Genomic DNA, 24627 nt, shown 5'->3' on the forward strand with positions numbered 1-24627 from the left:
CCTGTACAGTCGGCACCTGCTGGCCTTTGTGTGTCAGGAATCCACACCACCAGCCCCTGTGGTGACACCGAACACTGGGGACCAGAGCTTCGCAGATTTGCCTGATGGTAAACCACCAGAGATCTGTCCTCACGTGGAACCACCACACTGCACACCTCTGTGCCTTTCTTGTCCACCTGTCTGGGATGCTTTTCTATTCAAATTTTGTCCCAGGAAACAAAAAAACAAAAGTCCAAACCAAAACAGAAGACAAAAGCATTAATTTTATCTGTCCCAGGGTTCACAGACCTACAGGCCTACCTGGCCAGGTAGAAAATATCAATGAATGAGATGGTTTGCGAGGGACTGGTGACCTGGGGGGCACGGTGGGCCCATAAGGGGGCAATGAGCCCAGCCCCCGCTGCTATGCCAGGTAGAAGGCAGGCCCCGGGCTGCAAAATACTCTGAAGAGAAGTGGCAAAACGGTATTTTTTAGTATAGAATCTCTTGTTTTGTTCTTTAAACATTATTCAAAATTCAGATTAAAGGGCTTCCCTGGTGGCTCAGTGGTTAAGAATCCGCCTGCCAATGCAGGGGACACGGGTTTGAGCCCTGGTCCGGGAAGATCCCACATGCCGCAGAGCAACTAAGCCCGTGTGCCACAACTACTGAGCCTGCACTCTAGAGCCCACGAGCCACAACTACTGAGCCCTCGTGCTGCAACTACTGAAGCTCGTGCGCCTAGAGCCCGTGCTCCACGGCAAGAGAAGCCAGCACAATGAGAAGCCCGCACACCGCAACGAAGAGTAGCCCCCGCTCGCCACAACTCCTAAAAAGCCCACGCGCAGCAACAAAGACCCAACGCTGCCAAAAATAAATAAATAAAAAAATTTAAAAATTTAGATTAAAGAAAAAATTGTAAGAAGTAAAACAAGGCACGTCTGCAGCTCAGGGTTGGCCTGAGTGGACTTCAGCACAGATTCAGCCCTGTCTGCCCATGATCTTATGAAAACTCCACTTAAGCCTGCTGTGAGCAGACCCCCTGGACGCTCTTCTTTGCATGTGCCTGAGCCCCAGAGATCCCTCTGTGTTACTGGCCAGCTGGGGGCTCCTCAGGGCGGGACCCTGCCTGGCCCACCTCCCTCACCTGCTTCTCCCTGAGGAGCAAGGGCTGCCCAAAGATTCTTTACCAAACTGATCCTGCAGCCAGTCTGGAAGGAGATGGAGAGGGAGGCGGGGGTCTCTGCGCCTCTCAGCACCAGGTCCCAGGCCAACCGCGCGGTGCTCTCTTCCCGCTTTGAGTTTGGCCCCAGACTTGGGAGCCGACTTTCTCAAAAGCCCCTCCCACCCCTTGAACCTAGAGGTCAGGGTGGGAAGAGCAGCGCAACAGCCTGGCTTCCAAGGCAGCTTCCGGCAGCATCCGCCCCGGCGCTGAGATTCCCAACCTCAGCCCTGAAAATCTGCACCTAGTTCCTGGCCCCTTTCCGGACGGCTTATGCGCTAACCAGCAACGTGCGTTTGTGCGCAAGCCCGCGCCCTGCTCTGGGGCTCCAGCGGTCAGCCCTGGACTCCTCCAGATCCAGGTGTGACTTCCCAGGCGGACGGTTCCTGCGCACAGAGAGGGGCGTGTGACGGTAGTTCCTCGGGCTTCAGGCCTTGACTGAGAAGGGAAGGGGGTTTCTCTCTTCCCCTTTCCAGAAACATATACAACAGAAATAGAAACCAACTGCTCCGCCCTCTAATACTTGTCTGCTGCCAGCCCATCATCTCGCAGGACCACGGACACTGGAACACGATGACCACGGTGACGCCGGCTCCTTTCCTAGTTCCCTAAGGAGCCTTGGGCCACGGCCTCTGCTGATTGGTCACAATCCAGAAGAGTGGTTCTTAACCTGGCTGCACACTCAGATCACCTGGTGAGCTTTAAAAAACACCAGCGCCTTCTCCCAGGACAGTGAAATCCAAAGTGCCAAAGGTAGGGCCCAGGCATGGGGATTTTTTCTTCTAGTTTTATTGGGGTATAATTGATGGGCACTAGGATTTCCGGGGGATTCTAGGGCATTACCAGAGAAAGAATGCCTGCCTCGGGGCAGTGGAAACGCTGCCCTGCCCCCAGCGGGAGGAGGTGAGCCCTGGGGCTCCCCGTGGTCCAGGGGCAGGCTTCCCAGCTTCCGGGATGCTGGGTGGGTGAGAGCCACTCCAAGGGCGGGGGGCAATCTGAGTCTGGGGCCTTTCTCAGGGGAGGGAGGGGTGCCTGTTCTTTGGCCCCCTCCGCTTCCACCTCCTTCAGGTAGTGAGGCTGGCAGGCCTTGCCCACTGGCTCTTTTAGAGCTTGATGGCCAAAGAAATAGCCCCACCCCACTGTGCCTTCCCACACCTTGGAAGAAGGTCGTGTTCTCTATATACACCAGGGAGTGGCAGCAGAAGTCGAGCTGGCAGAGCTGTCTTGTGTGCGGTGTGGCTTTGCCCACGCACGGGCGCTCCTGCTGAAAGGGCAACCCTCGCAGGGACATCACAGAGGATGGAGGTTGTTTGCGGGCAGAGGCAGGGGCACCTGGGGTTCTGTGAGGCTGAGCCTTCTTTTCAGGTTTCGTGAGCTGCAGACACTAATTGCCTTTGACTTTTTTAGCTCGGCAGTTTCCTTTTTTCCCTTTTTTTAAAAACAAAAATGAGATGCACATAACAAACTTTTTACCATTTTAACCATTTTTAAGTATACAATTCAGTGTCATGACATCTATTCACAATGTTGTGCAACCATCACCACTGTTTATGTCCAGAAGTTTTCCATCATTCCTAACAGAAACTCTGTACCAACTAAAGAGTAACTCTCCATTCCCCCACTGCCCACATCTATTTTCAGTTGATAGGAATTTTCCTATTCTAGCTCCATCTAAGTGAAGTCATACAATATTTATTTTTCTATGTCAGGCTTATTTTACTTAGCAAAATGGCTTCAAGGTTCATCCATGTTGCAGCATTATTCAGAATTTGTTCCTTTTTTGTGGCTGAATATTATTCCGTTATACATATATAAACCACATTTTGTTTACCCATCATCTGTTGATGGACACTTGGGTTGTTTCCACCTTATAGCTATCGCAAATAATGCTGCTGTGAACTTGCTATACTTGCTACTTGCTTCAGTAGTTGTGGCTCGCGGGCTCTAGAGCACAGGCTCAGTAGTTGTGGCGCACAGGCTTAGTTGCTCCAGGGCATGTGGGATCTTCCTGGACCAGGACTTGAACCCGTGTCCCCTACATTGGCAGGCAGATTCTTAACCAATGCACCACCAGGGAAGTCCCTTTTGTTTTGCTTTGAATAATAGCCATACTACTGGGTGTAAGGTGGCTTTGATTTGCATTTCCCAAATGACTAGTGACATTGAGCATCTTTTCATGTTCTTATTGGCCACCGGTGTATCTTCTTTGGACAGATATCCAAGTCTTTTGACCATTTTTTAAATTGCCCTGTTTTTTTGTTACTGAGTTGTAGAAGTTCTTTATATGTTCGGATATTAACTTTTGCTGCAAAAAAGTCCTTAATTTTGATGAAGTCCAACTTACCTATTTCTTGTTTCCTGTGCTTTTGCTGGCATATCTAAGAAGTCATTGCCAAATCCAGTGTCTTGAAACTTTCCCGTGTTTTCTTCTAAGGGTTTTATAGTTTTAGCTACAACAGTTAGACCTTTGATCCATTTCCAGTTAATTTTTGTATATGTGTTAAGGTAAGGGTCCAACTTCATTCTTTTGTGTGGCTATCCAGTTTCCCCAGTACAATTTGTTGAAGACTATTCTTTCCCCATTGAATGGTCTTGGCACCCTCGTTGAAAATTAACAGACCATATATATACCATTTCCAAGTGCTCTGTTCTATTCCATTGGTGTATATGTCTGTTTTTATGCCAGTGCCTCACTGTCTCGATTACAGTGGTTTTGTATTAAGTTTTGAATCAGGACGTTATTTGTCATCTTAACAGTTATAAGCTTCCAATCCATGAACACAGTATCTTTCCATTTATTTAGGTCTTTAATTTCTATCAGCATTGCTTTGTACTTTTCAGCGTACAAGTCTTTCACCTACCTGGTTAAATTTATTCCTAATATTTTATTATTTTTGATGCTATCGTAAATGGAATTATTTTCCTAATTTTTTTTGGATTGTTTCTTGTTAGCATATAGAAATGCAGCTGATTTTTGTGTGTTCATTTTTGTGTTCTGCGATGTTGCTGAAGTAGTTTATCATCTCTAATTATATTGTGGACTCTTCAGGGTTTTTTTTTTTAATTTAACTTTAAGCATCTAGTATTTTTTTAAAATATATTTTTCTTAACCATATTTACTTATTTATTTATTTATTTTTATTTTATGGCTGTGTTGGGTCTTTGTTTCTGTGCAAGGGCTTTCTCCAGTTGCGGCAAGCGGGGGCCACTCTTCATCGCGCTGTGCGGGCCTCTCACTATCGCAGCCTCTCTTGTTGCGGAGCACAGGCTCCAGACGTGCAGGCTCAGTAGTTGTGGCTCACGGGCCTAGTTGCTCCGCGGCATGTGGGATCTTCCCAGACCAGGGCTCGAACCCGTGTCCCCTGCATTAGCAGGCAGATTCTCAACCACTGCGCCACCAGGGAAGCCCCTCTTCAGGGTTTTCTACATATAAGACTGTGCCATCTGTGAACAAAGATACTTTTACGTCTTCCTTTCCAATTTGGAGGCCTTTTATCTGTTTTTCTGCCCTAATTGTTCTGGATAGAACTGCCAGTGCGCTGTGGAATGTGGTGATGGAAGGGGGCCTCCTTGTCTTGTTCCTCATCTTAGGGAAAAGGCTTTCAGTCTTTAACCGCTGAGTATGATGTTGACTGTGGGGTTTTCATATGTGGCTTTTATTATGTTGAGGCAGTTTCCTCCTATTGCTAGTTTACTCAGTGTTTGTATCACAAAAAGGTGTTGAAGTTTTAAACACTGGGATATAATTGACACATACCATGATATTAGTTTCAGGTGTACCGCTGTTTGTATATATTGTGAAATGATCACCACAGTAAGTGTAGTCAAATCCGTCACCATACATCGTTACAAAATTTTTTTTTTCTTCTGATGAGAACTTTTAAGGTCTAGTCTCTTAGTGAAACTGCAGGGGCTGCTTAGTTAAATCCATTTCACCTGTAACTTGCCTTGACTCATCAAGGCGGTTTTAATTGTTGCTACAGAAAGACCTGCGAGTCCTCCACGCAGCCTAACAGTGTCCGGAAGCCCAGAGTCAGCTGCACCCGGTTGGAGCTGAGCCGGTTGAAACCGGTTAGGACCGCCGGCCCTCCAACTGGGCCTGCGCAGGTGTCCCCGGGGCGGCCTTTGGAACCTGCAGAGGCCGGCGGCCTACTTCCCCCCGCTCACACCCTTCTTCCATCGCTTTTCCCCACGCACCCCACGCGCAGACGCCGCCCTGCTTCCTTATTCCTTCTCCCGAAACCACCCGGGCCCCGTGCCTGCCGGGGCGTTTGTTCTCCTGTCTCCTCGCTCGGCTTGCCGACCTCGGCCGGCATCTCAGCTTGTGGCTTGCCGCGCGTCAGGTAAGACAGCTTGTTTCAGCAACTTTGAAATATGCAGTCGAGTAGGATGAACCCTGGTCGCCATCCCGAACGTTGCATTCCCAGGACCAACGTTGTAACCGGACGCCTGCCCCTCTTGACCCATTTCACCCACAGCCCCCGCCAGCTCTGGTAACCTCCAGTCTGTTCTCTGTGTCCGTGGGTTTGGCTTATTTATTTATTTTTAGATTCCACATATCAAGGAGATCACACAGTATTTGTCTTCCTCTGACTTACTTCGCTTAGCCTGATGCCCTCAAGTCCATCCACGATGTCATAAATGTCGGGATTTCCTTCGTTTCTTATGGCTGAGTAAGAGTCCATTGCATCCGTGTGCCGCATCTTCTCTATCCGTTTGTCTGTTGATGGACACCCAGGTTGTTTCCATGTCTTGACCGTTGTGACTAGTGCTGCGGTGACCGTGAGGGTGCAGCTGTCTTTCGAGTTGTGTTTTCACTTCCTTCAGATAAATACTGAGCAGTGGAATTGCTGGATGGGTTGATAGTTCTGTTTTTTTAATTTACTTATTTGTTTGTTTTACTTTTTCACAAACCCCTGTGTCGAGGGCTGACTTTCAGTAGATCGTGGCGAGGGAGCTGCTCTGCCGCGTTCGAGGCCCGACCCAGAAGCAGCTCGTCTGCAGACGGTTCAGCACCAGGTTCCCCACTAACGTGCGGTGCATCATTCTGTCTTTCATTTCTTGAGGAACCTGCATCCTCTCTTCCACTCCCACCAACAGTGACAAGGGTTCCCTTTTCTCCACATCATCACCAACACTTGTTACTTCTTGTCTTTGATAAATAGCCATTCTGACAGGTGTGAGGTGATATCTCATCGTGGTCTTGACTGGTTTCCCTGATTAGTGATGTTGAGCATCTTTTCATGTCCCCGTTGGCCATCCGTGTGTCTCCTTTGGAAAAATGTCTCTTCAGATCCTTTGCCCGTTTTTCAATTGGATTGTTTGTTCTTTTGCTTTTGAGTTGTATGAGTTTTTAAATATATTTTGGATAGTAAGCCCTTTTCAGCTATAGGATTTGCAAATATTTTATCCCATTCAGCAGGTTGTCTTTTCATTGTGTCCATGGCTTCCATTGCAGAAACTTTCTAGTTGAATTTTTTCAAATGCTTTCTCTGCATCAGTTGAGATCATGTTTTTTTGTCTTCATCTTATAAATGTCGTGTATTGATAGACTTTCGTATGTTGAATCATCCTTGCATTCTAGGAATAAATTCCACTTGGACATAGTGTATAATCCTTTTAATATGCGTTAGCAATTTCTGTTTTTACAGCGAGAATAGCCAGATAATCAATGACCTGAGAGGATTTTGATGATCCCCAGGGTAACCTGAGTTGATCTCAGAGTTAGAGGATCCTATCCCAGGGCCAGAAATGGGGGATGGCAGGCAGTTTCCCTGTCCTTTCACAACTCCTGGACAAGACAGCCCCCAAACAGTCCTTTCCAGGTGTGGAGGGCTGACTGGAGAGAGAGCCAGGGTCCTTTTTTTTTTTTTTTTTAAGTTTTTGTTTTGTTTTTTTTTGATGTGGACCATTTTTTAAAAGTCTTTATTGAATCTGGTACAATATTGCTTCTGTCTTATGTTTTGGTTTTTTGGCTGTGTGGCATGTGGGATCTTAGCTCCCCCACCAGGGATCGAACCCGCACCCCCTGCATTGGAAGAGGAAGTCTTAACCACTGGACCGCCAGGGAAGGCCCCAGCGTGCTTTTCTGAACTGACAGCCATGCTGGCTTCTCCAAGTAGAAGGAACAGATATACGTGCAGACCCCACTTCAGCCAGTTGGCCTTTCCTCCCCTAAAGCGAGGGGTTTATTACAGCCCTTACCCTTCCTCCCCTCTGGCCTAAAGTAGGGACTCACGGTTCGCCCATGAGCTAGACTAGACCCTAAGTGGTAACGGACTTCCAGCGCTGGCTCCTTTCCCTCGAGTTTTGGCAAAATGGCAAGTGCCCAGCGACAAGGGCGGCTCTAGCCCTGCAGCGCCAACTGAGGCAGGACTCCCGCCAGCGAGCTCGCTTCTCCCCAGACGTCAGGAAACTCGGGAGCGTGAGCCCGCCTGGCAGAGCAGCCCCGCCAACTCTCGTTCCGCCACACACCAGGGCTCCGGCAGCACCAGATGCCAGGCACACGCTTCTTGGCCAGCCTGTGCAAGTGACACACACGGAGAAGGCAAGTGTGCAGCATGGTGGGTCCTCAGTTAGTGATCCATAGGAGCAGGTGGAAAACTGGACTTTGCCTGGTGTTTTCCAATTTCAAAATACTGATGGGGGGACTTCCCTGGTGGTCCAGTGGTTAAGACTTAACCTTTCCAGTGCAGGGGGCGCAGGTTCGATCCTTGATCGGGAAACTAAGATTCTGTATGCTACAGGGGGGAAAACAGAAATACTGGTGTGATGTGTGTAGGGGAAGTGGACCAAAGAATACGTGCAGGACTGCAGCCTAGTGGGGGTGGTGAGGAGAGCAAGTGCATATTTGAGATCCTTAATTTTAAAAAATTATTTATTTATTTATTTATTTTTTCTGTGTTGGGTGTTTGTTGCTGCGTGTGGGCGTTCTCTAGTTGTGGCGAGTGGGCGCTACTCTTCGTTGTGGTGCGCGGGCTTCTCATTGTGGTGGCTTTTCTTGTGAAACACGGGTTCTAGGTGCACAGGATTCAATAGTTGTGGCATGTGGGCTCAGTAGTTGTGGCGCACAGGCTTAGTTGCTCCACGGCATGTGCGATCTTCCTGGACCAGGGCTCGAACCCGTGTCCCCTGCATTGGCAGGCGGATTCTTAGCGACTGCGCCACCAAGGAAGCCCCCTTAATTTTTTTTTGAGGCATAATCTTCTGTCTGTTAGGAACCAGCAGTGAGCCTTACACATACTTGCAGCCTATAACATAATTAGGGAAATATTTTTACACCAGTTTGACTATGGCTGCACATTAGAATCACCTGGAGAGGTTTGAAAAGGACACCTGGACCCCCAGCCCAGCAACCTAAAGTCCAGCAAAATTGGGTGGTGTCCTGGGCCTCAGCTGATTCACAGCCAGGCTTGAGAGAAAGGAACCTTCTCCCAGCCAACTCCAGGCAAGTGCTTAACTTGTTTTCTCCTCTTTACAGAGGGTAGTTCATACCTTACAAGGCTTTTAAGGATTAAAACCAGTCAGGAGTGGGAACCTGCCATTAAGCCAGCTTTAAGAAATAAGGCAAAGTTAGTGACAGACACGGGAGCTAGTACCTAGACAGGATTTGCTACGGGCTGAATGTGTCCCCTCTGAATCCACATGTTGATATCCTAACGCCAGTACCTCGCGGTGTGAGTGCATTTGGAGACAGGCTTTTAGAGGGCAGTTAAGTGAAAAGGAGGTCACTTAGGTGCCCTAACCCAATATGACTGGTGTCCTCATAAGAGATTAGGACAAGACAGGCCCAGAGGGACAACCATGAGAGGACCCAGGGAGAAGATGCCCATCTACAAGGCAAGGAGAGAGGCCTCAGAAGGAAATAGTGCTGCCGACACCTTGATCTCGGACTTCTAGCCCCCAAAACCGTGAGAAAATAAAATTCTGTTGTTTAAACCACTCAGACTGTGGTATTTGTAACAGCAGCCCTAGCAAAGTAACACAGGACACGTCCAAGAAATGAGCGAAATGACAAAGAATAAAATGAGATCTGGAAGGTGACAGTAGTTTGGGATCCAGGAAAAGGCCCCTAGGAAGGCAGGCACATTATGGTCAGGATCAGAGTCGGCTTCGTGATCAAGTTCAAGGTGTGGCAGGTCCAGGATCATCAGTCACAGTGAAGGTGAGAGTGAGGATAAGGATCAGGGTCAGGGTTAAGGTCAGTTTTAAGGACAAGATCCCTTCAGGGTTGGGGTGCTTCAAACTGTGGATGATGGTCTCTGTCTAAAGGATGGCTAAGGTCAGGGTTAAGGTAAAGTTCAAGGTCAGAATGCATCATTATCAGTACAAGGGCAGAATCAATATGAAGATGAGGTTATTTTGAGGTCAGTCTGAGAAAGGTCAGGATGATCGGCAGTGTTAAGGTAAGGATCTAGAGCAGGCATCAAGGTCAGGTTCAGAACAAAGGCAAGGCGTGGTCATAATGATGTTCAGGGCCAGAATCAGACTTAAGTTAAAGGACAAACTCAAAGTCAAATGCACTTCAAAGTTAAGGTGGTTGTGGGAATTCTTTGGCGGTCCAGTGGTTAGGACTCCGCACTCTCACCGACGGGCCTGGGTTCAGTCCCTGGTCGGGGAACTAAGATCCCAGAAGCCATGTGGTGCAGCGCCCCCAGGAAAAAAACAAAAAACCTAGGATAAGATAAGAATGCTAGTTGGCATCAGGATGAGGGTCAGGTAAAAGGTCTGAACAAGACTAGGGCTTCCCTGGTGGCGCAGTGGTTAAGATTCTGCCTGCCAATTCAGGGGACACGGGTTTGAGCCCTGGTCCGGGAAGATCCCACAATCCGTGGAGCAACTAAGCCTGTGTGCCACAACTACTGAGCCTTTGTGCCACAACTGCTGAAGCCCACGCGCCTAGAGCCCATGCTCCGCAGCAAGAGAAGCCACCGCAATGAGAAGCCTGCGCACCAAAACAAAGAGGAGCCCCCACTCGCCACAACTAGAGAAAAGCCCATGTACAGCAATGAAGACCCAGTGCAGCCAAAAATATATAAATAAAATAAAATTAAAACAAAAAAAAAAGGTCTGAAGAAGGCTAAGGATTAGGGTCAGGGTCAAAGTTATTTTAAGTCTAGGGCAGCTCAAAGTCAGGATTATCACTAGTGAGAGGATGACAGATTCAAGGTGAAGCATAAACGTAGGGCATGACGTGACCAGGGTGATTCAGGTTCAAAGTTATGAAAAGCATCAGTGTCAGTGTTTGGTTCAATATCAGTCAAAGTGAGTTTCAAGGACAAGTTAAAAATGAGGGCAAAATATGGTAAGGGTGGTTAGGGTGAGGACAAGGGTCAGAATTAGGGCCTGGTTCAGGACCACTTTTTTTTTTTTCCTTTTTTTCTTTTTTTTGGCATTTGAATCCAATAAAAATATCTTTACTAACCTTTTTTTTTTTTAATTTTTATTTATTTTTTTGGCTGTGTTTCGTCTTTGTGGCTGTGCGCGGGCTTTCTGTAGTTGCGGTGGCATCTCTTGTTGCAGAGCACGGGCTCTAGGCTGCGTGGGGTTCAGCAGTTGTGGCACACGGGCTCTAGAGCGCAGGCTCAGTAGTTGTGGCGCACAGGCTTAGTTGCTCCGCGGCATGTGGGATCTTCCCGGACCAGGGCTCGAACTTGTGTCCCCTGCGTTAGCAGGCAGATTCTTAACCACTGCGCCACCAGGGAAGTCCCTTTTGTTTTGTTTTGAATAATAGACATACTACTGGGTGTAAAGTGGTCGCAAATGACTAGTGACATTGAGCATCTTTTCATGTTCTTATTGGCCACTGGTGTATCTTCTTTGGACAGATATCCAAGTCTTTTGACCATTTTTAAATTGCACTGATTTTTTGTTACTGAGTTGTAGAAGTTCTTTATATGTTCGGATATTAACTTTTGCTGCAAAAAAGTCCTTAATTTTGATGAAGTCCAACTTACCTATTGATTTCTTGTTTCCTGTGCTTTTGCTGTCATATCTAAGAAGTCATTGTCAAATCCAGTGTCATGAAACTTTCCCCTGTGTTTTCTTCTAAGGGTTTTATAGTTTTAGCTATGACAGTTAGACCTTTGATCCATTTCCAGTTAATTTTTGTATATGTGTTAAGGTAAGGGTCCAACTTCATTCTTCTGTGTGGCTATCCAGTTTCCCCAGTACAATTTGTTGAAGACTATTCTTTCCCCTTTGAATGGTCGTGGCACCCTCGTTGAAAGTTCATAGACCATATATATATGCCATTTCCAAGCGCCCTGTTCTATTCCATTGGTGTATATGTCTGTTCTTACGCCAGTGCCTCACTGTCTCGATTACAGTGGTTTTGTATTAAGTTTTGAATCAGGACGTTATTTGTCATCTTAACAGTTATAAGCTTCCAATCCATGAACACAGTATCCTTCCATTTATTTAGGTCTTTAATTTCTATCAGCATTGCTTTGTACTTTTCAGTGTACAAGTCTTTCACCTACCTGGTTAAATTTATTCCTAATATTTTATTATTTTTGATGCTATCATAAATGGAATTATTTTCCTAATTTTTTTTGGATTGTTTCTTGTTAGCATATAGAAATGCAGCTGATTTTTGTGTGTTCATTTTTGTATTCTGCGATGTTGCTGAAGTAGTTTATCATCTCCAATTATATTGTGGACTCTTCAGGGTTTTCTACATATAAGACTGTTCCATCTGTGAACAAAGATACTTTTACATCTTCCTTTCCAATTTGGAGGCCTTTTATCTGTTTTTCTGCCCTGATTGTTCTGGATAGAACTGCCAGTGCGCTGTGGAATGTGGTGATGGAAGGGGGCCTCCTTGTCTTGTTCCTCATCTTAGGGAAAAGGCTTTCAGTCTTTAACCGCTGAGTATGATGTTGACTGTGGGGTTTTCATATGTGACTTCTATTATGTTGAGGCAGTTTCCTCCTATTGCTAGTTTACCCAGTGTTTGTATCACAAAAAGGTGTTGAAGTTTTAAACACTGGGATATAATTGACACATACCATGATATTAGTTTCAGGTGTACCGCTGTTTGTATATATTGTGAAATGATCACCACAGTAAGTGTAGTCAAATCCGTCACCATACATCGTTACAAAATTTTTTTTTCTTCTGATGAGAACTTTTAAGGTCTAGTCTCTTAGTGAAACTGCAGGGGCTGCTTAGTTAAATCCATTTCACCTGTAACCTGCCTTGACTCATCAAGGCGGTTTTAATTGTTGCTACAGAAAGACCTGCGTGTCCTCCACGCAGCCTAACAGTGTCCGGAAGCCCAGAGTCAGCTGCACCCGGTTGGAGCTGAGCCGGTTGAAACCGGTTAGGACCGCCGGCCCTCCAACTGGGCCTGCGCAGGTGTCCCCGGGGCGGCCTTTGGAACCTGCAGAGGCCGGCGGCCTACTTCCCCCCGCTCACACCCTTCTTCCATCGCTTTTCCCCACGCACCCCACGCGCAGACGCCGCCCTGCTTCCTTATTCCTTCTCCCGAAACCACCCGGGCCCCGTGCCTGCCGGGGCGTTTGTTCTCCTGTCGCCTCGCTCGGCTTGCCGACCTCGGCCGGCATCTCAGCTTGTGGCTTGCCGCGCGTCAGGTAAGACAGCTTGTTTCAGCAACTTTGAAATACGCAGTCGAGTAGGATGAACCCTGGTCGCCATCCCGAACGTTACATTCCCAGGACCAACGTTGTAACCGGACGCCTGGCCCCCCTTGACCCATTTCACCCACACCCCCCGCCAGCTCTGGTAACCTCCAGTCTGTTCTCTGTGTCCGTGGGTTTGGCTTATTTATTTATTTTTAGATTCCACATATCAAGGAGATCACACAGTATTTGTCTTCCTCTGACTTACTTCGCTTAGCCTGATGCCCTCAAGTCCATCCACGATGTCATAAATGTCGGGATTTCCTTCGTTTCTTATGGCTGAGTAAGAGTCCATTGCATCCGTGTGCCGCATCTTCTCTATCCGTTTGTCTGTTGATGGACACCCAGGTTGTTTCCATGTCTTGACCGTTGTGACTAGTGCTGCGGTGACCGTGAGGGTGCAGCTGTCTTTCGAGTTGTGTTTTCACTTCCTTCAGATAAATACTGAGCAGTGGAATTGCTGGATGGGTTGATAGTTCTGTTTTTTTAATTTACTTATTTGTTTGTTTTACTTTTTCACAAACCCCTGTGTCGAGGGCTGACTTTCAGTAGATCGTGGCGAGGGAGCTGCTCTGCCGCGTTCGAGGCCCGACCCAGAAGCAGCTCGTCTGCAGACGGTTCAGCACCAGGTTCCCCACTAACGTGCGGTGCATCATTCTGTCTTTCATTTCTTGAGGAACCTGCATCCTCTCTTCCACTCCCACCAACAGTGACAAGGGTTCCCTTTTCCCCACATCATCACCAACACTTGTTACTTCTTGTCTTTGATAAATAGCCATTCTGACAGGTGTGAGGTGATATCTCATCGTGGTCTTGACTGGTTTCCCTGATTAGTGATGTTTAGCATCTTTTCACGTCCCCGTTGGCCATCTGTGTGTCTCCTTTGGAAAAATGTCTCTTCAGATCCTTTGCCCGTTTTTCAATTGGATTGTTTGTTCTTTTGCTTTTGAGTTGTATGAGTTTTTAAATATATTTTGGATAGTAAGCCCTTTTCAGCTATAGGATTTGCAAATATTTTATCCCATTCAGGAGGTTGTCTTTTCATTGTGTTCATGGCTTCCATTGCAGAAACTTTCTAGTTGAATTTTTTCAAATGCTTTTTTCTGTATCAGTTGAGATCATGGGTTTTTTTTTTTTTAATTTATTTATTTATGGCTGTGTTGGGTCTTCGTTTCTGTGCGAGGGATTTCTCTAGTTGCGGCAAGCGGGGGCTAGTCTTCATCGCGGTGCGTGGGCCTCTCACTGTCGCGGCCTCTCTTGTTGCGGAGCACAGGCTCCAGATGCGCAGGCTCAGTAGTTGTGGCTCACGGGCTTAGTTGCTCCGCGGCATGTGGGATCTTCCCAGACCAGAGCTCGAACCCGTGTCCCCTGCATTGGCAGGAGGATTCTTAACCACTGCGCCCCCAGGAAAGTCCTGTACCACATCTTCTTTATCCATTCATCTGCTGATGGACATTTAGGTGGTTTCCATGTTTTGACTGTTGTAAATAATCCTGTTGTGAACATTGGGGTACGTGTATCTTTCTGAATTATAGTTTTGTCTGGGTAAACGTCCAAAAATTGGACTGCTGGATCATATGGAACTCTATTTTTAGTTTTTTGAGGAACCTCCATACTGTTTTCCATAGTGGCTGCACCAATCTACATTCCCACCAACAGTGTAGGAGGGTTCCCTTTGCTCCACACCCTCTCCAGCATTTGTTATTTGTAGCCTTTTTAATGATGGCCATTCTGACCAGTGTGAGGTGATACCTCATTGTAGTTTTGATTTGCATTTTTCTAATAATTAGAGATGTTGAGCATCTTTTCATTTGCCTACTGGCCATCTGTATGTCTTCTTTGGAGAAATGTCTATTATGGTCTTCTGCCCATTTTTAAATTGGGTTTTTTAATTTTTTAATTTATTTTTTGGTTTTAATTTTTTTACAAATTTATTTATTTTATTTTTGGCTGTGTTGGGTCTTCATTGCTGTGCGTGGGCTTTCTCTAGTTGCCGTGAGCGGGGGCTACTCTTCCTTGCAGTATGCAGGCTTCTCGTTGCAGTGGCTTCTCTTGCTGCGGAGCACAGTGTCTAGGCACGCGGGCTACAGTAGTTGTGGCGTGTGGGCTCAGTAGTTGTGGCTCGCAGGCTCTAGAGCTCAGGCTCAGTAGTTGTGGCACACAGGCTTAGGTGCTCTGTGGCCTGTGGGATCTTCCTGGACTAGGGCTCGAACCCCTGTCCCCTGCATTGGCAGGCAGATTCTTAACCACTGTGCCACCAGCGAAGTCCCATTAGAGAATGTTTTGCCTACGATCTCTTCTAGGAGTTTTATGGTGTCATGTCTTATGTTTAAGCCTTTAAGCCATCTTGAGTTTATTTTTGTGTGTGGTGTGAGGGAGTGTTCTAACTTCACTGATTTACATGCAGCTGTCCAACCTTCCCAACACCACTTGCTGAAGAGACTGTCTTTTTTCCATTGTATATTCTTGCCTCCTTTGTCAAAGATTAATTGAGCATAGGTGTGTGGGTTTATTTCTGGGCTCTCTTTTCTGTTCCATTGATCCGTATGTCTGTTTTTGTACCAATACAACACTGTTTTGATTACTGTAGCTTTGTAGTATTGTTTGAAGTATAGCAGAGTTATGCCTCCTGCTTTGTTTTTTCCCTCAGGATTGGTTTGGCAATTCCTGGTCTTTCATGGTCTCATATAAATTTTTGGATTATTTATTCTGTTTCTGTGAAAAATGTCTTGGGAATTTTGTTAGGGATGGCATTAAATCTGTAGATTACTTTGGGTAGTATCACCATCTTAACAATATTCTTCTTATCTAAGAGCATGGTATATCTTTCCATTTCTTTGAATCCTTTTTAATTTCCTTTATTAATGTTTCATAGTTCTCAAGGTGTCTTTCACCTCCTTGGTCAGGTTTTTTTTTTTTTTTTTTAAATGTCAATTTCTTATTAATTTATTTATTTTTATATTAATTTTTGGCTGTGTTGGGTCTTCGTTTCTGTGCGAGGGCTTTCTCTAGTTGTGGCAAGCGGGGGCCACTCTTCATCGCGGTGCGCAGGCCTCTCACTATCGTGGCCTCTCGTTGTGGAGCACAGGCTCCAGACGCGCCAGCTCAGTAGTTGTGGCTCACGGGCCTAGTTGCTCCGCGGCATGTGGGATCTTCCCAGACCAGGGCTCGAACCCGTGTCCCCTGCATTGGCAGGCAGATTCTCAACCACTGCGCCACCAGGGAAGCCCCCTTGGTCCGGTTTATTCCTAGGATTTTTGTGGTTTTTTTTTTGGTTCTATTTTAAAAGTTACTTGTTTTTTACATTCCCTTTCTGATATTTCATTGTTAGTGTAAAGAAATGCAACCGATTTTTTTGTTTTGGTTTGGTTTTTTTGGCCTCACCTCGTGGCATGGAATAACTTCCCCAATCAGGGATGGAACCCATGCCCCCTGCAGTCGAAGGGTGGAGTCTTAACCACTGGACCACCAGGAAAGTCCCTGCAACTGATTTTTGAATGTTAATCTTGTATCCTGCTACTTTGCTGAATTCATTTACTAGATCTAGTAGTTTTTGTGTGGAGTCTTCAGGGTTTTCTATGTATAGTATCATAGCATCTGCATATAATGACAGTTTTACCTCTTCCCTTCCAATTTGGATACCTTTTCTTTTTCTTGTCTGACTGCTGTGGCTAAACTTCCAGTGCTATGTTGAACTGAAGTGGTGAGAGTGGGCATCCTTGTTTCAGATTTTAGCGGGAAGGCTTTTAGGTTTTCACTATTATATTGGCTGTGGGTTTGTCATAAATGGCTTTTATTATGTTGAGATATGTTCCCTGTATTCCAGTTTGGTAAGAGGTTTTATCATGAATGGATGCTGAATTTTGTCAAATGCTTTTTCTGCATCTATTGAGATGACCATTTGGTTTTTGACTTTTCTTTTGTTAATGTGGTATATCACATTGATTTTGCAAATGTTGAACCATCCTTGTGAACTTGGGATAAATCCCACTTGGATTCAAACTTGGGATCGTGGTGTATGATCTTTTTTTTATGTGTTGTTGGATTCGGTTTGCTAATATTCTGTTGAGAATTTTTGCATCTATATTCAAAGATATTGGCCCGTAATGTTCTTTTTTGGAGTGTTCTTTTTTATGGCTGAGTAGTATTCCAGTGTATTTATGTACCACATCTTCTTTATCTATTTATTTGTCGATGGATATTTAGGTTGTTTCCATGTCTTGGCTATTGTAAACAGTGCTGCAATGAACATAGGGGTGCGTGTATCTTTTTGAATTAGAGTCTTCTCTGGACATACACCCATGAGTGGGATTGCCAGCTCATATGGTAGTTCGATTTTTAGTTTTCTGAAGAACCTCCATACTCTTCTCCATAGTGGCTGCACCAACTTACATTCCCACGAACAGTGCAGGAGGGTCCCCTTTTCTCTGCACCCTCTCCAGCATTTGTTATCTGTAGACTTTTTTTTTAAGAACAGCTCTCTTTTTAAATTTTTTATTTTTTGCCCCCACACATGCAGGATCTTAGTTCCCCGACCAGGGATTGAACCCCCGTTCCCCTTGCAGTTGAAGCATGGCGTCCTAACCACTGGACCACCAGGGAATTCCTGTAGACTTCTTAATGATGGCCATTCTGACTGGTAGGAGGTGGTACCTCACTGTAGTTTTGATTTGCATTCTCTAATAATTAGTGATATTGAGCATCTTTTCATGTGCTTATAGGCCATCTCTATGTCTTCTTTGGAGAAATGTCTATTAAGGTCTTCTGCCCATTTTTCTACTGGGTTTTTTTTTGTTGTTGAGTTGTACAGGGCCACTTTCAAATGTGAGGTCAAGTTCTTGCTTATTTGAAATTCAAGGAGGATTAAGGCCAGGTGATTTTCAGTGCACAGGTTCAAGGTGAAGTTCAAGATCAAGCTGAAAAGAGCGAGGCACAGAACACTGGATCAAGGTCAGGTTCCAGGTTAATTTGAAAGCTTACCCAAGGTTGCTTCAAGGGGATTATGGTCAGGAACATCCTGTATGAAGGACAAGATTGGACTTGAGAAGTTCAAGGTTAAAATCAGTTTCTCAATTTGAGACATTGGCAGCATGATCTGGATCAGGGGTGAGGGTCAATTTCAAGGTCAACTTCAAGACGATCAAATTCAAGGACCAGTTCAGCTCTGGCTTTGGTTAACGTGCAGCATCGGGAGGGTCATTCCAAGGTTGTAACGTAAGTGTGACACAGGGTCAAGTTCAGGACAAGGTAAAAATTAGGGCAATTCACGAGGAACACATATCCATAGGGTGAGAGACTGGATCAGGGTCAGGCTCAAGATCAGTTTCAAGATAAACATCTGGTTTGAGGCAAAGTAGGAAGTCAACCTAAAATTAGGACATCATGTGGTCAGGTCATTTGGAAGGCAAGGAAGTGCCAACATCACTGTGAGGTCCAGGAAGATCTTAGGGTCATGACAAGGCAAGAGGTTCAACCTCAGAGTGTATCTGGCTGAGAATCAGGGACTGGGTCAGGATTAATGAAACAAGATGAATATACTCAGCAATATACTTTCACCTCAACAGCAAGCTCTTGCTGAGAGCTTGAGCCAATTAGGATGAGTCTAATTAGTGGTAATGGGGAGAATCCGTATTACTGTAAGCAAGCTTAGTCTCAACCATTGCAGGTCAGCATAAACCGTGACGGACCTACATTCAGCTCTAGGGCACGTTCATCTAACTAGTGCTACTGGAAAGCACTACGTGCAGACAAGCTCAGCCTCAGGCATTCTTCTCACAGATAAAACCTTATTGCTGGTTAGCGTTAACTAACATGAACGGAAGCAATGCAACACACCTTCATCTAAAGGCACTTTCTTACTGAGAGGTAGGAGAAATTAGGACCAATCTGAATAGAGGTTTTGATAAGAAGTCCCATCAGTGCAACAAAGTCAGTCCCAGACCCCTTACAGCTTGTTGGAGTGAACTGAACGCAATCACAGCAATGCACATTCACAGGGCGACAGTGGGTTTGGATCAAGCTGAGGAGTACTACTGAGATGAATTTGTATCCGTGCAACAAATCATTCCCATTCTTCTCAAAAGTAACTTCCTCTTGTTAGAACAAAGTGAGATGAATGTAAACACAGCAGCACACATTCGTGGCAATTCACATTCTTACCGGGAGGCACAGCAAATTCAAACGAACTTAACTGTGTTACTGAAAAGAATTTGCATTAGTGCAAACACTCCAAATCCCATTCTCCTCAAGAGCAAATCTTACTGCTTGCTGGAGCAAACTTGTTTCTCTCAGAAGCACGTGCTGATGCTGACTCTTAGTAGGATTATGGGAAAAGACGCTGTATTAGTGCAGAGTTCAGTCTCAGCCTTACTTCGTACTGTGGAGAAACCAAATCTAGGTAAGTGTAGCTGTATGTGTAGAGTTTAGGTAAATAAGGTGAGATCAAGGTCAGCCAGACATTGGGCTGACAGGACATTAAATGGATTAGTCTCAGGCTGGAGTAAGGTTGTCATGGTAGGTAGGGTTCAGTGTTAACTTCAAAGTTGGAATATGACAGGGTCAGGAGGAGGGTCAGATTCAAGGTCATTTCAAGGGGGACCATGTTTAGGATGATTGTCAGTGACAAGATGAAGCTGAGAACAGAGTCAAGGTCGGTTGAAAGTCAAATTTCGAATCAGCTAGCTACGGTTGGGATCAGGGCCACAAGGTTATGTTCAAGCTCATTTCAAAATAAAGCAGGTCAGTGTAAGGATGATCATCAGTTTTAGGGCATGGTTGAGGTCAGAGGTCAAAGTCCATTTCCACGTCATGTTCAGGGTTAGGACCCGAGGGACCCGGTCTGAGACCAGCAGCCTGGTCCACACAGCACGGCCCAGCACTGGGCCGCCAGCTGGGAAGGACGCTGCTCCTCTCGAGGCCAAACAGCATAGCCACCAAGCCCAGCCCAGGGTGCAGGGCCCCAGAAGGGGTGAGCCCCACTAGCCGCGGCGGCACTGTGGCGGCGAGCTCCTGAGGACGGTACTTTCACACGTCAAGTACGAGCCAAGAGCAGCGGGGGAAAGACACCGACTGAGGGGCTTGAGAAGTGGACCCAAGTAGAATCCAAAGGCTAAGTCTGCAAAGCCTACACTGCCCTGCTGCGGGAAGCACGACTAGTTCCCACAGTTGGTTCTGGGCGGCACCTACTCAGTCCCGGCTGTTGCTTGTCTGTGTTGGAACGTGGGGCTGACGCGGCCAGGCCCTCCTGTCCTGTGAAACAGCAGAAATCCGGAACTCTGTGATGGCCGGCCAGCACAGCGTTAGCGACCACGCCAGGCAAAACGCAAGACGGCACGAAGGCCGAGTCACACTCACAGGCTGTGGGGGGTCCGTGGGTCACCAGCAGCTCGCGGTTGCTCCTCTAAAGGGACAATGCTCTCTCCATGCAGGGTCCCCCCCCCACCAATACTGTGATTAAAAATGCAAAAGACAAAAGCCAGGGACAGGTACTGCGGGGCTGGAGAGGAGACGGCCTTTCTGCCTCAGAGGCCTGCGGGCCCAGAAAAAGCAGCGGCAGTGATCAGCTAACAGGGTCTCTCCTGAGCCCGAGTCTGGAAGAGGGAAAAAAGACAGGGCGAAGACAGACGGTCTTTGTTCTTGTTACATTTTATTGGCATCACGTTCATCTCTTTACAGAAGAACTCGGCCCACACCCTAGAATGCAGGCCTCTGGAGAGAGGGAGGTGCTCTGAGAAGCAAGCTACAATGCGGGCGGTCCTGGGGCACAGCCGCCTGGCTCCTCACCCAGGACACGGGGAAGGCGTGGTGGGTTGTACTGGGAAGAAGGAGAGGCGGTTTGCTCACCTAAGGGTGCCACAGCCCCGAAAGGAGCGCCTTCCAGAACAAAGGTAAAGTCACTAGGACAGGTCTGGTAGGATTTTCCTTTTCCTTTCCCTCTTGTACGTGGATGCTGATCTAATAGGGGAGTTTCCAAGTGTGGAGCAGAGAAAAAAAAGAAAAATCAGAGTTTTGTATTTCTGAAACAGCCGTTTCTCCACTGCACACACCATGGTATTATGCAAATCAACCTCTTGGAAAAATTTAGATACAGAAGGGAACTAGACAGTTTTCCCCCTGGAGAGATGAAAAGCTTTTTGGCTCCTAAGTCTTTGATTAAAAGGCGTACATGATTCTCGTGTTTACTGTACAGAATACTGCCTCCGGCTGGATTTCTGCAATCTGAGTGGCTGAACACTCTGCGATCCAGACAGGCTTCAACCCTCCATCTCTACGCCTGCATCACAGGACTTAAACACGTAATCCAAGAATTTCTTACACTAATTTATACACTTTTAATTGGTTGCATATATTAACATGTACTATAAGATTCTTTTCTAAGAAGCATTACATAATAAATGGATACTGTAAAAAGGTCTGATTAGTTAAAAGTAACAAGCATTAACAGATACATACAAAACTCAGCCTTATCAGACTGGGTGTGAGCCTGTAATGAAGCGCAGGGCACCCGCCTTCCCAAGTGGTAGCCTTCACGGGGGTGGGGGGGTGGGGGGTAAAAAGACCACAAGACAGTTAAAAAAACCAGAACTAATGAGACACGGGTTGACTGTAAACAGTTCTCTCTCTCCAGTGGACAAAAAGCAGCAGCCTCTGAGGCCGACTCCAAACCGGAACGATCTCTGCAGCCGGCCCGTCCTGCTGCCGTCTGAGGACCGACGCAGGGACCCCGACGGAGCCGCCACAGGCCTGGGCTGTGGAGTGAGTCTGTGTCAGGGGGGTGTGTGTGTGTGCAGGGGAGACTGTGTTTGGGGTTCTTTTGGCAGCTGGATGTGAGAGATGACTGTTGGTGTGGAGAGGAGAGGGGCTCATGGTGGAAGGCCTACGTGTGTTCTTGGATCGCGAAGGACTCTGTGCTCTGCTCTCTGCCACTTCAGCAGCTGCAGCTTTCCGCCGAGGCCTTGGCCCGGTCGTTCTTGTCCAGTTTGATGGGCTCAGGGAATTCATTGTACAGCTCCACCTCCGTTTCCTGGGCAGGGAGAGACAGACAGGCTGGTCAGTCCAGGCTCGGGGAGACTCCCGAGCCCAGCCCGGGCAGATGGGGGGCGTGGGCACGGAGCAGGCCCAGCAGTGAAGCGAGGGCCCTGGCAGAGGCGCTCAAGGCCAGGTGAGCGGAAGACGGGGCAAGGTGACACGGAGCAGCCAGGACAGGGCTGACGTGCCCTCTGTGTGACGTCAGCCTGGCAGCCTGGGGGCCACCGCCTGCTCCGGAGGCTTCTACCAACGCCTGACAAGAAGGCAGACGCTCCCGTGGGCTGGATTTGGCCGCTCTGAGCCGGCATTTCCACAAGGTTCCTGAGCACTCCTCCAGCCCCCTATCTGCTCTCATCTTCCCGGACTCAGGGTCTAGCTTCCTTTTCTTATCTCCAAATCTGCACACGCAGAGCCCAGCCGAGGACGGATCCCTCTGTGGGGATCACAGGACACAGACTGGGGTCAGTTCAGTGGGACTTCCGCTGATTAGCATGTTTCCAGTGAGGAGCAGCTTTCTACTTCCTGATGCAGAAAAGTAATTTGTCACTTAAACACTGAGCACCTGCGCATCAGGAACTGTTCAAGGATTTGGGAAAGCAGGGACTGGTTCTATCCATCAGAAGTTCTCTAGGAAAAATCATTCCATTCACAATTGCTATAAAAGTAACAACCTCTAGGACTACGTATTTTTTAAAAAAGCTCTACTGAATACAGCAGTGTGTGTGTGCCATGTTGTTCAGTATATTCAAAAGTGCCAGCCGCCACGACGCCCTGATTCCAGGACACTTCCGCCACCCCCAGAAGAAAGTCTACCATCGGCAGCCACCCCGGACCCTATCTGATGCCCTCAGCCCTTCACACACACTTAGCTACTTTCCGTCTTAACAGAGAGTCCTCACCGGAGATCGGATTTGCTGGCACCCTGATTATGGACTTCTGGCTCCAGAACTGAGAGAAAAATAAAAGTCTGTTGCTTTAGCCACCCAGTCTGTGGTATTTGTTAAGGCACCCAGAGAGACTAATACAACGGTTGTACTGCAATTCCAATCAGAATCTCAATTAAGGTCTTATTATCTGGGGGGAGGGTGAGGAAAGAAAAAGTTGTACCTGGAATAAAATGAACCAAAAATAGCCAAGAAAAAAGATAAAATTAGTGAGGGGAGGCCTGCCTGATCAGGGGTCAGATGCAGAGGCAGCGAAATCAAGATGGTCCAGGCAAGGAGCACGCAGACGGCCAGGACAGACCCCAACGTATGTGAATACTGGATACTCAACTGAAAAATACTCTATGGCCAAAGGAATTGAAAAAAACCACTGCAGTAACAGGGGAAGTGAGGTTCAATTCAAAAGCGCTCTTGAGCACTGCGGGGTCCCGCGGGAGGGCTGCGTATGGGCTCTGCCGTGGAGAGTGTCAGCCGAGCTCCAGGGGGAGGCCCGCAGCGTGCTGGCAGGAACTGAAGGATTACTACTGTCCCTGGGGAAAGCCAGGTGGCACTTGCCCGCAAAAATACACACACCTTTCAATCTAACAATCTCACTCCCGAGATGCCAGCTCGTCACTATAACGAGGCCCTAGGGACAGCAATATTCAGAGAGAAAAACTCCAACAGTGATGCCAGCCAACAGGGAACTGGTGAAAAGCGACTCCTGTACAGCCCGCAGGCCAGGTGCCCCGACTGCCGAAAAGCGCGCCTTCTGTAAACCCGCGCCCAGGAGCTGCAGGACCACCCCGCCCTCTGCAGCTTCCACAGGCCCCCTGCCTCCGACCGCAGCCCTTACCTGCCCACTACAGACGACTGACAATGCTGGGACCTGCCACAACGCACCGGCCCCGACAGAGCTGCTGAGTCAAAAAGTCTTCAACTGGCACTTGCCAGCAACAAGCCACTGTTATTTCGGGGGACAGTTGAATAAACAAAGTAAGAAAGAAAATGTAGGAGAACTTTATCCAAGGAATACAATTCCTAGAGCTCTGGGTTAACCTTTCCGGGGATCATTTAGGAGAATTCCAAAAGTCAGTGTATCTCATTTAATCTTCACAAGTGCCCCAAAAGCCCGCAGTCTCTTACAGCTCAGATATGATTAAAAAAAACAAACGGGACTTCCGTGGTGGTGCAATGGTTGGGAATCCACCTGCCAATGCAGCAGACACGGGTTCGAGCCCTAGTCCGGGAAGATCCCACATACTGCGGAGCAGCTAAGCCCGTGTGCCATAACTACTGAGCCTGCGCTCTAGAGCCCGCACTTCCCAACAGAAGCTACTGCAGTGAGGGGCCCCCACTTGCTGCAGTTAGACAGTGTCCGAGCGCAGCAGCAAAGACCCAACACAGCCATACATAAATAAATAAATAATAAATAGATAAATTTATTTAAAAAAAACTAGATCCAATGATGGGCAGCAGAGCTGGGTTTCGAATTCAAGTTTATCCCCTCCTCAAATAGAAGGACCAATCTGACCAGGGCCACGTAGTGGCCTGGCCACCTGAGAGCTGCAAAAGGAAAGAACGCAGCTGGTCAGACCAGGGAGACCTCAGCAGAGGTCTCTGTTGCCCCGCACAGTTGAGGTTATTCACAAATGAGTGGAATTTCTGGAAGCCTTATTAGCAGACCGTGCCATTACCTTCCCGGATAAACACGGGTTTCTGGCTACATGGAAAAGAGTCAGCGAGGAAAGAAGATTAAGGACAAGGCAGCCAGGCCGGGGCTGGCTCAGCGGTCAGTCCATCACCAGAGGGAGCCAGACCACCGCTGGACACC

At 47.3% G+C, this 24627-nt stretch overlaps 1 protein-coding gene and 1 long non-coding RNA gene across 4 annotated transcripts in view; one reads left to right on the plus strand and one right to left on the minus strand.

Moving 5' to 3' along the window:
* The first annotated feature begins 838 nt into the window (after window positions 1–838).
* On the plus strand, window positions 839–21386 carry LOC118903435. The gene is made up of 2 exons (XR_005021816.1): window positions 839–1954; window positions 20518–21386. It is a non-coding gene; the product is annotated as an uncharacterized LOC118903435 (long non-coding RNA).
* The window catches only part of RAB7A (RAB7A, member RAS oncogene family), a 70746-nt gene continuing 66587 nt past the window's right edge, over window positions 20469–24627 (minus strand). For all 3 annotated transcript variants that reach the window (XM_036868547.1, XM_036868548.1, XM_036868549.1), the window contains exon 6: window positions 20469–21865. In XM_036868547.1, the coding sequence (XP_036724442.1) occupies window positions 21770–21865 (96 nt within the window). In that variant the 3' untranslated portion in view covers window positions 20469–21769. The remainder of the gene's footprint in view (window positions 21866–24627) is intronic.

Source organism: Balaenoptera musculus, chromosome 11 (genome assembly GCF_009873245.2).
Source record: "Balaenoptera musculus isolate JJ_BM4_2016_0621 chromosome 11, mBalMus1.pri.v3, whole genome shotgun sequence".
NCBI classification, from domain to species: domain Eukaryota; kingdom Metazoa; phylum Chordata; class Mammalia; order Artiodactyla; family Balaenopteridae; genus Balaenoptera; species Balaenoptera musculus.